At 38.8% G+C, this 12,569-nt stretch overlaps 1 protein-coding gene across 1 annotated transcript in view; it reads right to left on the bottom strand.

Annotated features, from left to right (window-relative positions):
* EIF3E (eukaryotic translation initiation factor 3 subunit E) overlaps positions 1–11,992 on the bottom strand; it is a 50,750-nt gene extending 38,758 nt beyond the window's left edge. Inside the window, exons 1-4 of the mRNA XM_029222884.1 lie at positions 11,803–11,992; positions 5,573–5,687; positions 3,844–3,961; positions 23–65 (exon numbers count right to left, since the gene is read on the bottom strand). Of these exons, the coding sequence (XP_029078717.1) occupies positions 23–65; positions 3,844–3,961; positions 5,573–5,687; positions 11,803–11,892 (366 nt within the window). The 5' untranslated portion in view covers positions 11,893–11,992. The remainder of the gene's footprint in view (positions 1–22; positions 66–3,843; positions 3,962–5,572; positions 5,688–11,802) is intronic.
* Between the last annotated feature and the right edge of the window lie 577 nt (positions 11,993–12,569).

Raw genomic sequence — 12,569 nt, 5'->3', positions numbered from 1 at the left:
AATTTTTTAAAAGACCACTTACACCATGCTTGTCTGCGAGGTAGTCAAACAGCATCCGACCATCCCTTAATAACAAAAAAACAAAAATTATTGTAATTTATAGACCACAGAAAACAAAACAAGCCTATTCAGCTTCTATCTTATTACTCACATAAAGCCAATTTAATTATATTAATACTTAAACACTAAAAATAAAATAAGACTTCCAGAATAAAATAAACAGAACATTACATGTTTTGAACATAAGGAATAGGAACTCAAGGACAACTGCAAACTTAACATTTCACTTTCAGATTTCTTTACCTCTAATTGAAAATCATGTGTTCTGATTCACCACATGATCTAAGTTTTTTAGGTAACAAAACCAGAACATTCTGGCTATTCTTATAGTGAGGTCAGTGAGGTCTACTTCGGTGTTAACCTACTGAGAATGGAATCTGTTCTCTTGAGGATACTTTTCTAATAGGTAATATATTCTTAAAATAGGATAGAGATGGAAATAATGTACTATACAAACAAGCAGGAATTAATCCTGTACATAAATTTTGTCCCCCTCCACAATGTTAGTATTTCTCATACGGACAGTGATTTGGCAAATTTACAAGACTAATAAATCATGCCTAACTCACATGCTATCTATGCTACATACTCTATATGATCATTATTCATACCAAAGTGTCAAATAACCCAATGTAACATTTTTAAAATTAGCTTTGCATAACTTGAGATGTTGGCAGCCTTGTAAAAGACAAATTGATGACAAAGACACCAAGGAACAAGTGACAGGTGGCAGAGTTGCCCGCCTTCTGGGCATTTGCAAAAATGAAACCATTTTCTTATGCTCATTCTAAGAATGAATACCGTGGCATGTCTTTTGGGAGCATAATTTTACTTGAAGGTTTAATGGGGAGGGGATATGTTACCACTAATATTAACATGAACATATTATAATACTAAATAAAAACATGCATGAAATTTTAACATAAAGAGATCTCAAAAAAAACCACTTAACACTTGCTGTAGGTCATAGTGAATAACTTTGTGTTATACGCCTTACACCTCAGGTATATAATCACTGTCCTCTGGCTGACACGATATTTCTGGGAAAGTATGAGAAGTACAAAACTACATATTCAATGAAATTTTAAAATGGGGAATTGGCAGGGAGAGGTTATTACTTTGAAAATGAATAGGTTATAAATTAGATTACAAGTTTTTACCCCATTTCTATCCTTTCATTTATCTCCAATTTATTGCCTATTAAGCTAAAAGGAGTTATCTTTTTCTAATATTTAGTGAACAAATCTATATTCATCTTATTCATACCTTAATCCAATTACTTCCCAGTATTTAAGTGACTAGACTAAACTTAGAATTAAAATCCTAAATTTTCTGTTGTACCCTAACATCTGGATTATTTCAGCTGTCCCTTTGTGGGCACTTACATGTGACTTGAAGGGCTACAATTACTCATGATATTCTAAGTGTATACTAGTATACACAGACACAGAGAGATAGCTATATACAAGCTATATACATATATATGAAAATACATATATATAATAGCTTTGTTAAGATATAGTTATCTCTGTATATATATACATACTATATAACATGGCACATTATAGTAAGGTATAGTATTTGCTGCTTTTCTAAAACATACCTGGTAACACTTTCTCAAATCACAAATGAAAACTTAGAGCCAATCGCTCTAAAAATTTGGTTTGATGACATATCCTAAGAGCTCAAGGTGCAACATGGTAAAATCCTAAACAATTCCTCAGGTGAATATATTGATAGAAAAGATTTACCACAATGGCAATATTCAATTTTAGTAGAAGACTATTTTTAAACATTTTTAATGACCCAAAGGGCTTCAATTAGTGAAGCCAGAGTAGGGTAACATGCTTTCTTTGTAAACTAAACAATAAGTCTATTTCTAGCTAAGAGGAAATCAGCAATAAAATATAACCATATCAGCTCTATACTACCCTCCTTGGGCTGAGCATGGAAGGATATGAGACAACGTAGCAAAGTGATAAAGTGAGCTCAGTTTTCCCATACATTGAGCAACCCATGTACTCTAGGTATTGCCCAGGCACAGTTTCTCAACCTCAGGACTAATGACATTTTGAGCTGGGTAATTCTTTTGGGGGAAGTGAGGGTACTGCCTGATGCACTGTAGGATGTATAGCAGCATCCCTGGCCTCTCCTCTTTAGATGCTGGTAGCACCTCTCCAGCTGTGACAACCAAAAATGTCTCCAGACATTCCAAATGTCCCCTGGGAAAGGGGGAGGAGGGGGGGAGCTGCTCAGCATAATCAGATTTGGATTAACTGGTAAAGAAGTTCTAAAAAAAATTTAGTTATTAACATTTATAATTAAGGACTTCCTCGTCCCTACACAATAAAGATAAATGAAAAAAACAGATAAAGCTATCTCTTAAACTGTGAACTTTTAGACTGGGTTACTAAAGTATGAATTAACATTTGTATTAATCCAGAAAACAGAATTTTTAGAATTCAAATTAAGGAGAGGTTACCTGAAGGCAACAGAAATAAAAGCAAAAATAAACAAATAGGACCTAGTCAAAATTACAAGCTTTTGTACAGCAAAAGAAACCATAAACAAAACGAAAAGACAACCTACTGACTGGGAGAAAGCATTTGCAAATGATGCAACCAACAAGGGCTTAATTTCCAAAATACACAAACAGCTCATACAGGGAATTCCCTGGCAGTCCAGTGGTTAGGACTCTGCGCTTCCACTGCAAGGGCAAGGGCTCAATCCCTGGTCAGGGAACTAAAATCCCGCATGCTGTGGCAAAAACAAAAAAACAAACAAAAACACAACAAACAGCTCGTACAACTCAACAACAAAAAAACAACCCAATCGAAAAATGGGCAGAAGACCTAAATAAACATTTCTCCAAAGAAGGCATACAGATGGCCAACAGGCACATGAAAAGATGCTCAACATTGCTAATCATTAGAGAAATGCAAATCAAAACTACAGTGAGGTACCACCTCACACCAGTCAGAATGGCCATCATTAAATGTCTACAAACAAATGCTGGAGAGGGTGTGGAGAAAAGGAAACCCTCCTACACTGTTGGTGGGAATGTAAATTGATACAGCCACTGTAGAAAACAATATGGAGGTTCCTTAAAAAACTAAAAATAGAGTTACCATATGATCCAGCAATCCCACTCCTGGGCATATACCTGGATAAAACCATAATTCAAAAAGACACATGAAACCCTATGTTCATAGCAGCACTATTCACAATAGCCGAGACATGGAAACAACCTAAATGTCCAATGACAGATGAATGGATAAAGAAGATGTGGTACATATAAACAATGGAATACTGCTGAGCCATAAAAAAGAAAGAAATAATGCCATTTGCAGCAACATAGACAGACCCAAAGATTATCATACTAAGTGAAGTAAGTCAGAAAGAGAAAGACAAATACCATATGATATCACTTATATGTGGAATCTAAAATATGACACAAATGAACTACAAAACAGAAACAGACTCACAGACACAGAGAACAACAGGCTTGAGGCTGCCAAGGGGGAGGGGGTGGTGGAGGGATGGATTGGGAGTTTGGGATTAGCAGATGCAAACGATTATATACAGAATGGATAACCAACAAGGACCTAGTGTATAGCACAAGGAACTATTTTCAATATCCTGTGATAAACCATATGGAAAAGAATACGAAAAATAATATGTATATATATGTATAACTGAATCACTTTGCTGTACAGCAGAAATTAATACAACACTGTAAATCAACTATACTTCAATAAAATAGTTTTAAAAAAAAGAGGTTACCTGGTTGACTGCATTTGCCTTGTAGTTTCTGGATCTTCAAACATCTTCACAATAGGTTCAGTTTCTGCCTGAAGCTGTTTCAGTTGTGCAACAACGGTGGTTCTTTTTTCTCTCAAAGCTAATTAAAAATGCAAAGGAGTACTATAATGTTAAACTATATTGCTCACTATGAGGATGTCTCTGGAAATTTTTCAGTCTATCTAAATTGTGCATTTATTTATCCCCAATATATGCATATGCCAGGTGCCACCAACTCAGTAACTTCCTCAGATCCAATTTCTTCTTTCTAGCACTGCAAAGGCACATAAAGGAACAGTGAATCCTCTTCTTACTCTTAGAAGAAACTGAGGAATATACAGATACAGCCTAGGAGAAGGAGCTGTTGAGGAAACAATTATCTAACTCTACATTTCAGAGACTTCATCCTCAGTGTTTTTATATTTGTTTTCATTGAATTCTCTCAGGAGATTACCCCACAGTTTCTGAAGAGGCTCAGAGGGGTTTACATATTATTACTACAGGTTTTCAACTAGGTTGAATGGAATTTAAATCCAGTCAATAATTTCTCTTTTCACTTTAAATCTAGTTCTGTAATCTCTCAAAACCAATTCTATAGTTTCTTTTTACCACATCATGAAGTCAGAGAAAACTTGCACATAATTTACCCTGTTAGCATGTTTTAAAGTTTCACTAAGAAATAGTTTACTTTTTTACCACAAACTAAAATTTAAAGAGCTACTGTTCTTGCAGGGAACTATAATAGAAGTCAAAATAGTGATTATGTTTTATGTAATAATTTCTACATTGTATATTAGAAAGTACTAATACTAGGAGTGTGTTTCTCAAACACAGATGGGATCTGTGATCAAATTTTGAGAAATGTCAATTTAAACAAAGTAAACTGTATTTCTCTACTGAGTTCTTATAATCTTTTAAAATACTATGTGCATAGTGGGTTATTCTGTTTGCTTGTTTTAAGAACATCTATTACTACAGAAAACAAGGATTTTGAAATATACCACAGGAGTTCCCTAATTTGAGTGCTGGTCTTCAGCCAACATTTTCTGGTTAAGTAGATCTGTGGTATGGCACAAGAATTTGCATTTCTAACAAGTTCTCCCAGGTGAGCTGAGGATGCTGGTTCTGGGGACCATGCTTTTGAGAACCCAGATGCTTCAAGACAAAAAAGAAATCTCTAAGGCACACAAGATGCCAACTGAAAAAGTCAAAAAAACTGCAAAATTCCCAGATAATTCTAAGGAAGCAATCTGATTAATAAGTACAACTTTGATGCTGCATACTATGAACTGCAGACATTTGATGACCACGTTTTAAAGTAGTTTCACACCTTTTACAGGGTCCCCAACCCCCGGGCTGCAGACCAGTTGGTTAGGAATCCAGCCGCACAGCAGGAGGGAAGCAGCGGGCAAGGGAGCAAAGCTTCATCTGCAGCTCCCCATCGCTCGCACTGCCCCCTGAACCATCCCCTTGCCACCCCCAGACCATGGAAAAACTGTCCTCCACAAAACCGGTCCCTGGTGCCAAAAAGGGTGGGGACCACTGCTTTAGAAGACCTGTAACCTTCATATTACCTTTCATCCAAAGAACTTTTAAATCATTCAAATAATTATTAAGACTTCTGGCTAAAGCACTTTTATAAATCACAAAACTTTTAATACACATGGCCTCAGCTCACAAGTCAAGCTTCAGATGTAATGACAAAACTTACCGTGAGGAATATCATCAGAATAAAGGTTTTTGTATACATCCATAGCAAAGTCTACCATGTTGGTATCACTAAGAAGATCCAATTTCCCTTGTAACAATTCTTTTTCATTATATATCTGCAAGAGAAAATTACTTTCTAATGAATAAATTGAAGTTCCCTCAAGTAAAGTGGTTAATATTAAGATAGTGTACCTGGAAACATATGTCCTGAACTATTTTTTTAATAAAATATATACTATTAATTCACCCTCCTACAAGAAAGGCAAGCAATCAGCCTACAGAGACATAAAATATTTTGTTTACCTAGCAACTTTAAAATAAAGGCAATTACATACCACAAAGCCATTCCCACCAACTTCATTTTTTAATGTGTCCCTACAAGTCATCTTTTAGTCTTTCTAGAACAAGGCTGTGAGTAAATAAACCACACCAACTCCACTGATAAGCACATAGTATTGCTGACTCCTCTCCACATTCAGGTAACTAAGAATCAACCCTTAAATGTTTTACCTTCTTAGTCTCTCTCACATCCACATGATGCCTACCCATTTCTCGTTGAGGTGGCCTCTCCTTTTGCCCCCACATACTTTTCCACTAAATAGTTAAAATCCTTTATAATGCTTCCCATCCACACCCCTGAAACAAACTGGCACCCATTCTTTCAGTCAACCTTGTCATATCAGGTTTTAGCTTCTGCAAAGAGTTCAAGAAATGTAATTTAACCCACAGTTCAGGAACCAAATAGATACATAAGCAAACTCACATAAACATGAAGTGTACTGAGCAATATGTTAAGGATTCTACACAATAGCATTCAAGGAAAGAGACAGTAACATAATTCAAAACAATTTTTAATCAAATAGTCAAGATAAGGTTTCAGCAAAAGAAAAGATTTTTGTACTAAATCTAATTTTGTCAAGCAAAGAAAAATGAAGGAAGATTATACAACATTTTACTACCCATGAAAAGAAAAGATAAAGGTGGTCAAACGGTATAGCCATGAGATCAAACCTGAACCTTCCAAACTACATAAAGAACTCCTACAAAACAGTAAGAAAAAATAGACAATCCAATTGAACATGGCTAAAAGATTTTAATAGGCACTCCACAAGAGCACAACCAAATGGCCAACAAACACCAGAAAAAGCCCTCAACCGCATCAGTCATAAAGGAAATGTAAATTAAAATCACACTAAAAAAACTGGACAATACCAGTGTTGGTATAGTTGCAGAGTAACTGAACACTTTCTCTGCTGGCAGAACTACAACCACTTTGGAAAACTGTTTTTATCTTCTAAAGCTAAAATATTCTTTAACCCAGCAATTCTACTCCTAAGTACCCAAGAGAAATGGGTACGTATACTCAAAGGACATTACCAAGAATGTTCCCAGCAGAACTATTTGTAACAGCCAAGTCCTATCAATGTTAGACTGGATAAATAAATTGCAGTAATTTAGGATGTTTGAAACGTTTTATTTATTGATCTGGATGGTGGTCACACATAAGTGTGTTTCCTTTGGGGAAAAAAAGCATTTATATTTGCTCACTTTTCTTTTTTTTTTGCGGTACGCGGGCCTCTCACTGCCGTGGCCTCTCCTGTTGCGGAGCACAGGCTCTGGAGGCGCAGGCTCAGCGGCCATGGGTCACGGGTCCAGCCGCTCCGCGGCATGTGGGATCCTTCCGGACCGGGGCACGAACCCGTGTCCCCTGCATCGGCAGGCAGACTCTCAACCACTGCGCCACCAGGGAAGCCCAGCTCACTTTTCTGTTCACGTATTATACTTGATAAAAAGTTTACTTTAAAAAAAAAAAAAGAAATTTTCTTTCAGTTTGCCCCATAGAAACCCTAATCTTAGGTGAAAACATCCTCTTCCTGGCATGCCACCTCTCCTCACCACTTCATCAATAGCTTTTAATTTGTAATGTTTCTCCCAACTGCAGATCCAAAGCATTTCTCCTCTGCCATCAGACCTCACTGGGCTCTTCTTAAATCTATATCTACTTATATCATCCTCTCTAAATTTTATCTCATAGGCACATTTATTCTGTAAAGAAGAGACAGTAAGATTTTGTGAGCCAAAAAGCAAAAATCAAGGATACTATATATAAGTACCATAAGAGAGAAAAGCTTCAATTTTCTTTTTGAAATAAAAAATATAATTTGTTATAAAATTTTCTGTAATACAGTTCTACTAATGAGAAGAATGGAATTCTTTTTGGGCAGGAAACGTTTCACTTAACCTGTGTACAGTTATTGTTCTATAATTGAGAAAGGTTGCAAATCTTCACCTGTTAAAAATTTTTTTAGCTGAGACTATACAAAACAGGCAGAGAGGGTTGTATTTGGCTCACAGGTTATAGTCTGCCAACACAGTCTATCAACCCCTTGAAAACAACTCCTACTTTTTAATAGATTGAAAATCTTCTTTTGACATCTCCTGCTATCATCCTCCACAAATCCAACATCCATACTGATGATTCTTTAAAACCTCAAGCCTTAAAATTCCTTTATCCCACAAATCATAACAACTTTCATCAGCTCATCTCTAAGACTTTTAACTTACATTCATCACCTCTTCCACTATTACCTCTAAAATGGTTCATCACCCTCAACATACCCTCTGTTCTTTCTAATTTTTACATCACCCTATTTGGTTGTCACTTTCTACATTAGTTTGGATATTGTTTTTGGCTATTTCAAAGCCCTTCTCTTTAGCGGTTAACATTTATTCCATTCATTTTCTCCAACCAAATACAATCAATGTCTATCTCTAGCACTGGAAAAAAGTTACCTCTTTTCTATGTTATGGCTAAGGTCACCTATAAAATGTTTCAGAACTAGGCAATAATGTTATTCAATCACATCTGTGCTTTTCTCTAATCAGCAATCCTTTTCATCAATCTCTAGATGGCATTTATTTATCACCAGCCAACCTCCACATATTTCTATACTACTCAAATAAACTACCTTTTCTCTCACTCCAAGAATGACCACTTATAAATGTGTGATTTCCAATCTCAGTTGGGCCCTCCAAACTTACCAGTCCTTGCATTTGTCTTTGGTCAGTTTCCTCAGTCACCATTTCCAGTCTTTATTTCCCTCCTCAAAACCCCAACTGAGGACTTCCCTGGTGGCACAGTGGTTGAGAATCCGCCTGCCAATGCGGGGGACACGGGTTCGATCCCTGGTCCGGGATGATCGCACATGCCGTGGAGCAACTGGGCTTGTGCACCACAACTACTGAGCCTGCGCTCCAGAGCCCACGGGCCGCAACTACTGAGCCTGCGTGCTGCAAACTACTGAAGCCCGCGCACTTAGAGCCTGTGCTCCGCAACAAGAGAAATCACCGCAATGAGAAGCCAACGCACGGCAAAGAAGAGCAGCCCTTGCTCACCGCAACTAGAGAAAAAGCCTACACACAGCATCGAAGACCCAATGCAGCCAAAAACAAACAAAACAACACTTAAAAAAACAAACAAACAAAGCCAATTGAATGCCTCACTTCCCTCTCATATAGGATGGCCTAGCCTCCTAATAGAAAACACTTAGGAGTACCTACTCTGTCCCAGAAGGCTAAATACTTTATATGTACTATTTCATGTAATTTTTCTAACAACCCTATGAGGCTGGTGGTAGTACCAACATTTTATGCATGAGAAAAGGCTTAGTTAAGATGGGGAAGAGGGGCTTCCCCGGTGGCGCAGTGGTTGAGAGTCCGCCTGCCGATGCAGGGGACATGGGTTTGTGCCCCAGTCCGGGAAGATCCCACATGCCGCAGAGTGGCTGGGCCCGTGAGCCATGGCCGCTGAGCCTGTGCATCCGGAACCTGGGCTCCACAACGGGAGAGGCCACAACAGTGAGAGGCCCGCGTACCGCGCAAAAAAAAAAAAAAAAAAAGATGGGAAAGAAACTGTTCTCAAGTGCACAAAGGTATTAAGTGACAAAACCAGGATCCTAATCCAGGTCCCAATTCAGTACCCAGGCTGCTAAACACTATCTGGCCTTCCACTTCACTTGAGAATAAAGAACACTAAGGTTCAAATATATATTCACTCATTTATTAAATAATCATGAGAAGCCCTTATGCCAGACTCTATCTGCTGAGAACACAGCAAGGAAATAAAACAAAGCTCCTGCTCCAATGGAGTTTATATTTTCCAACATATTGATACTATAAATATATTCAATTGATACCCTCATGTGTCATGATCATTGACTATCCTAACCATCTAGCCTTCAAAACTCAACTTCAAGCCTCTCTTCCTCAGAATCCTTTCTGTACCTCTCCAATTTTGATAGCACTCTGCCACTACTTCTGACATTTATTACTCTTAGCCTTATAATTAGACCTCTATCTCCACGAAAGGATGAGTTTTTTAGTGATGAGATGTCTGGATTTTATCTTGGATTTCTCACAATTCCATGGTAGTCCTATACTTAGTAATTGATAAATAAATACTCCAGCATCTGTCTTCCCCTTGGTGTATCACAGCCATCTTACCAACATTCTCTCCAAGGAAACAGGTTTTGAGCAGTTATTTTCCACTGATTCTCAGCTGCCGTTCACAGTTTTGGTCTTGCCCTATGAAAAACTAATTTACACTTATGTATTCCTCCCTTTCATCTGTCTGCATTGAAAAACAGAAGTGTAAAGACACATTACAAAAATATGAAGTTTGGCTAGTTCAGAAGCATAGAGGATATTTTTCTATTCCTTGATCTTTGGTAAATTATCCTAAATTATCCAAAAAAGAAACAGAAGGCAGACTGGGCTGTTTTATGCAAGTTCTACAATACAGGTTAAGTACATCCTATAAAAGAAAAATCAAGACAAAAGCATTTCAAGATAAAGCTTTATATGGCAAGGCATTCTTGAATATTTACTGAAAATAAACTTTGCTGTTCCCTAATATCATTAACTTTAGAGTTGTGTGTAGGTGTTTAGAAAAGGTTCATATGAATTTAAGGGTTATACCTATCCAATGAACCATGGGAAAATTTGAAAACTTATCAGAAAAATTTAATGTTTATTTGTAGGGCTTTTTTGTTTTATTGCTGTTGGAACACACAAAATCTACTCCCCAAATCTAGAGTGCCCTAAGTAGACCTGCGGTTTAATCTGCTTCTAGAAATTGAACGCATTTTTCTGACCAATATTCTAATTCCTTCATCACAGTAATATTACTTTATTGTAACTATTAAAATATATCAATTTCCCAATAAACTACGGTATAACTAAGCCTAATATCTCCAAACTTTTAGGGCTGAGATATTTTTAAATGAGGTACTAGGACCAAATACTTTTTCAAGATATCCGGAATAGCTCAATGAACATTAACAACCAATTAAAATCACTCGAAGTCTGTACATCTATACACTGAAAAACAACTCTTAAGATAAAATTACTGTCGGATTATTTTTTGGGTTCCCCTCCCCACTAGACAAAATATGCTACGCTTGGGCCTCCCTGGTGGCGCAGTGGTTGAGAGTCCGCTTGCCGATGCAGGGGACACGGGTTCGTGCCCCGGTCCGGGAGAATCCCACATGCCACGGAGCGGCTGGGCCCGTGAGCCATGGCTGCTGAGCCTGTGCGTCCGGGGCCTGTGCTCCGCAAACCAAGAGGCCACAGCAGTGAGAGGCCCGCGTACCGCAAAAAAAAAAGCTACGCTTCTAGGAAGTGGCTATTTACGGAAACACCAGTTAAACTCCTCGCAAAGAACTCACAACTTTACGGAAACCAAAGGGCTAGATATTTAAGTGTAAGAAAATCATTCCAAACGATCCGGCAAGCAAAAACACAAAGCCAAGGTCACCCCTCCTACTGTGCCCAAAAGAAAAATTTAAATCTCTAACAGTCCAATTTGCTTCTCGAAGCCAGCTTTATGTTAAGCTCAAGCATTAATACAGGGAAGCCAGCCAATCGTCAACTTCCAAGAGGAACGATGCGGAAGTCCCAGCGGCACTGGCACCTCAAGAAGTGAAGCAGAGACCCCTCCCTTTCTCCCCTGAGTTTCATATTGTCACCTCACCCTTACTCACGGCCGAATTCCGCGGTGCTAATCAACAGGGACGACGCTTAACTACCAGCAGATCCTTATTGCCCGACTCGAGACCAAACTCATGGCCGCCTCACACGTGGGTAAGGCCTAAGGCTACCGCCACCGCCTTTCGGCCTTGCCCCGCATCTCACGCGCTCCCACGCCTTCCTCCCGCTCAAAAACCCACTCACCTCCTTTACGGAGAGAAACTCAAGCAACGGAAAGACTAGATGCCGATCCAAAAAGTGCGCGATGCGAGTAGTCAAGTCGTATTCCGCCATCTTGCCAAGGAAAAGAGAAGTGTGCACTCGCTAAAACTTTATTGATAGCGCCGACAAACGAACGGACAAGACCCTTACTGCGCATGTGCAGTGGTTAAACCAGCCAAAGGAAAGGGGCGGGGTTCAGCCTCGAGCGCTCAGGGAACAATGGCGCATGCGCGAGGTCCTCCCTCCCTTCCTCCTTCCCGGCAACTCTGGGACGGGGTGGATGGGCGGGCAAAATTCCTTTTGTTTGCAAGTTTGTTGGTGTCCCGCAATCCGTTCCGTTAACAAATACTGAAAACTCAGAATTGATTGCTGAGGCAATGTCATTTGTATTGGAGATGCGGCAAAGGACAAGATAATGAGGCCGCTGCTCTCCAGAAAATTAAGTACAAGGAGGAATAGCTGAGCTTTTATTTGGTGTATAGTAATCGTTTTGTAAGCATTTGTTAAATTAAGATGGGATGGTCTTCTAGAGAAAAAACAAGTGAAATAATTTCAGATTATAGTAAAAGCCATAACTTGGTGTTGGGGGGGCAGGGAGGTGAGGGACGCGGTGCCAGTTTGGGGCTTTTCAGTTAGGGTGTTTAGATAAAACTCAGGGTTACAATTTAGTCGAGGTTGTGGTAAGAGAAGCAGGTGACCAAAATTAGAGCCTGCGTGGAAACATGCCTGGTGGAAGCACAGCAAAGACA

The sequence above is a fragment of the Monodon monoceros genome, unplaced genomic scaffold (assembly GCF_005190385.1).
Source record: "Monodon monoceros isolate NGI ecotype Baffin Bay Population unplaced genomic scaffold, NGI_Narwhal_1 Super_Scaffold_14, whole genome shotgun sequence".
Lineage (NCBI taxonomy): Eukaryota > Metazoa > Chordata > Mammalia > Artiodactyla > Monodontidae > Monodon > Monodon monoceros.
This window is presented reverse-complemented; position numbering and strand designations above follow the sequence as displayed.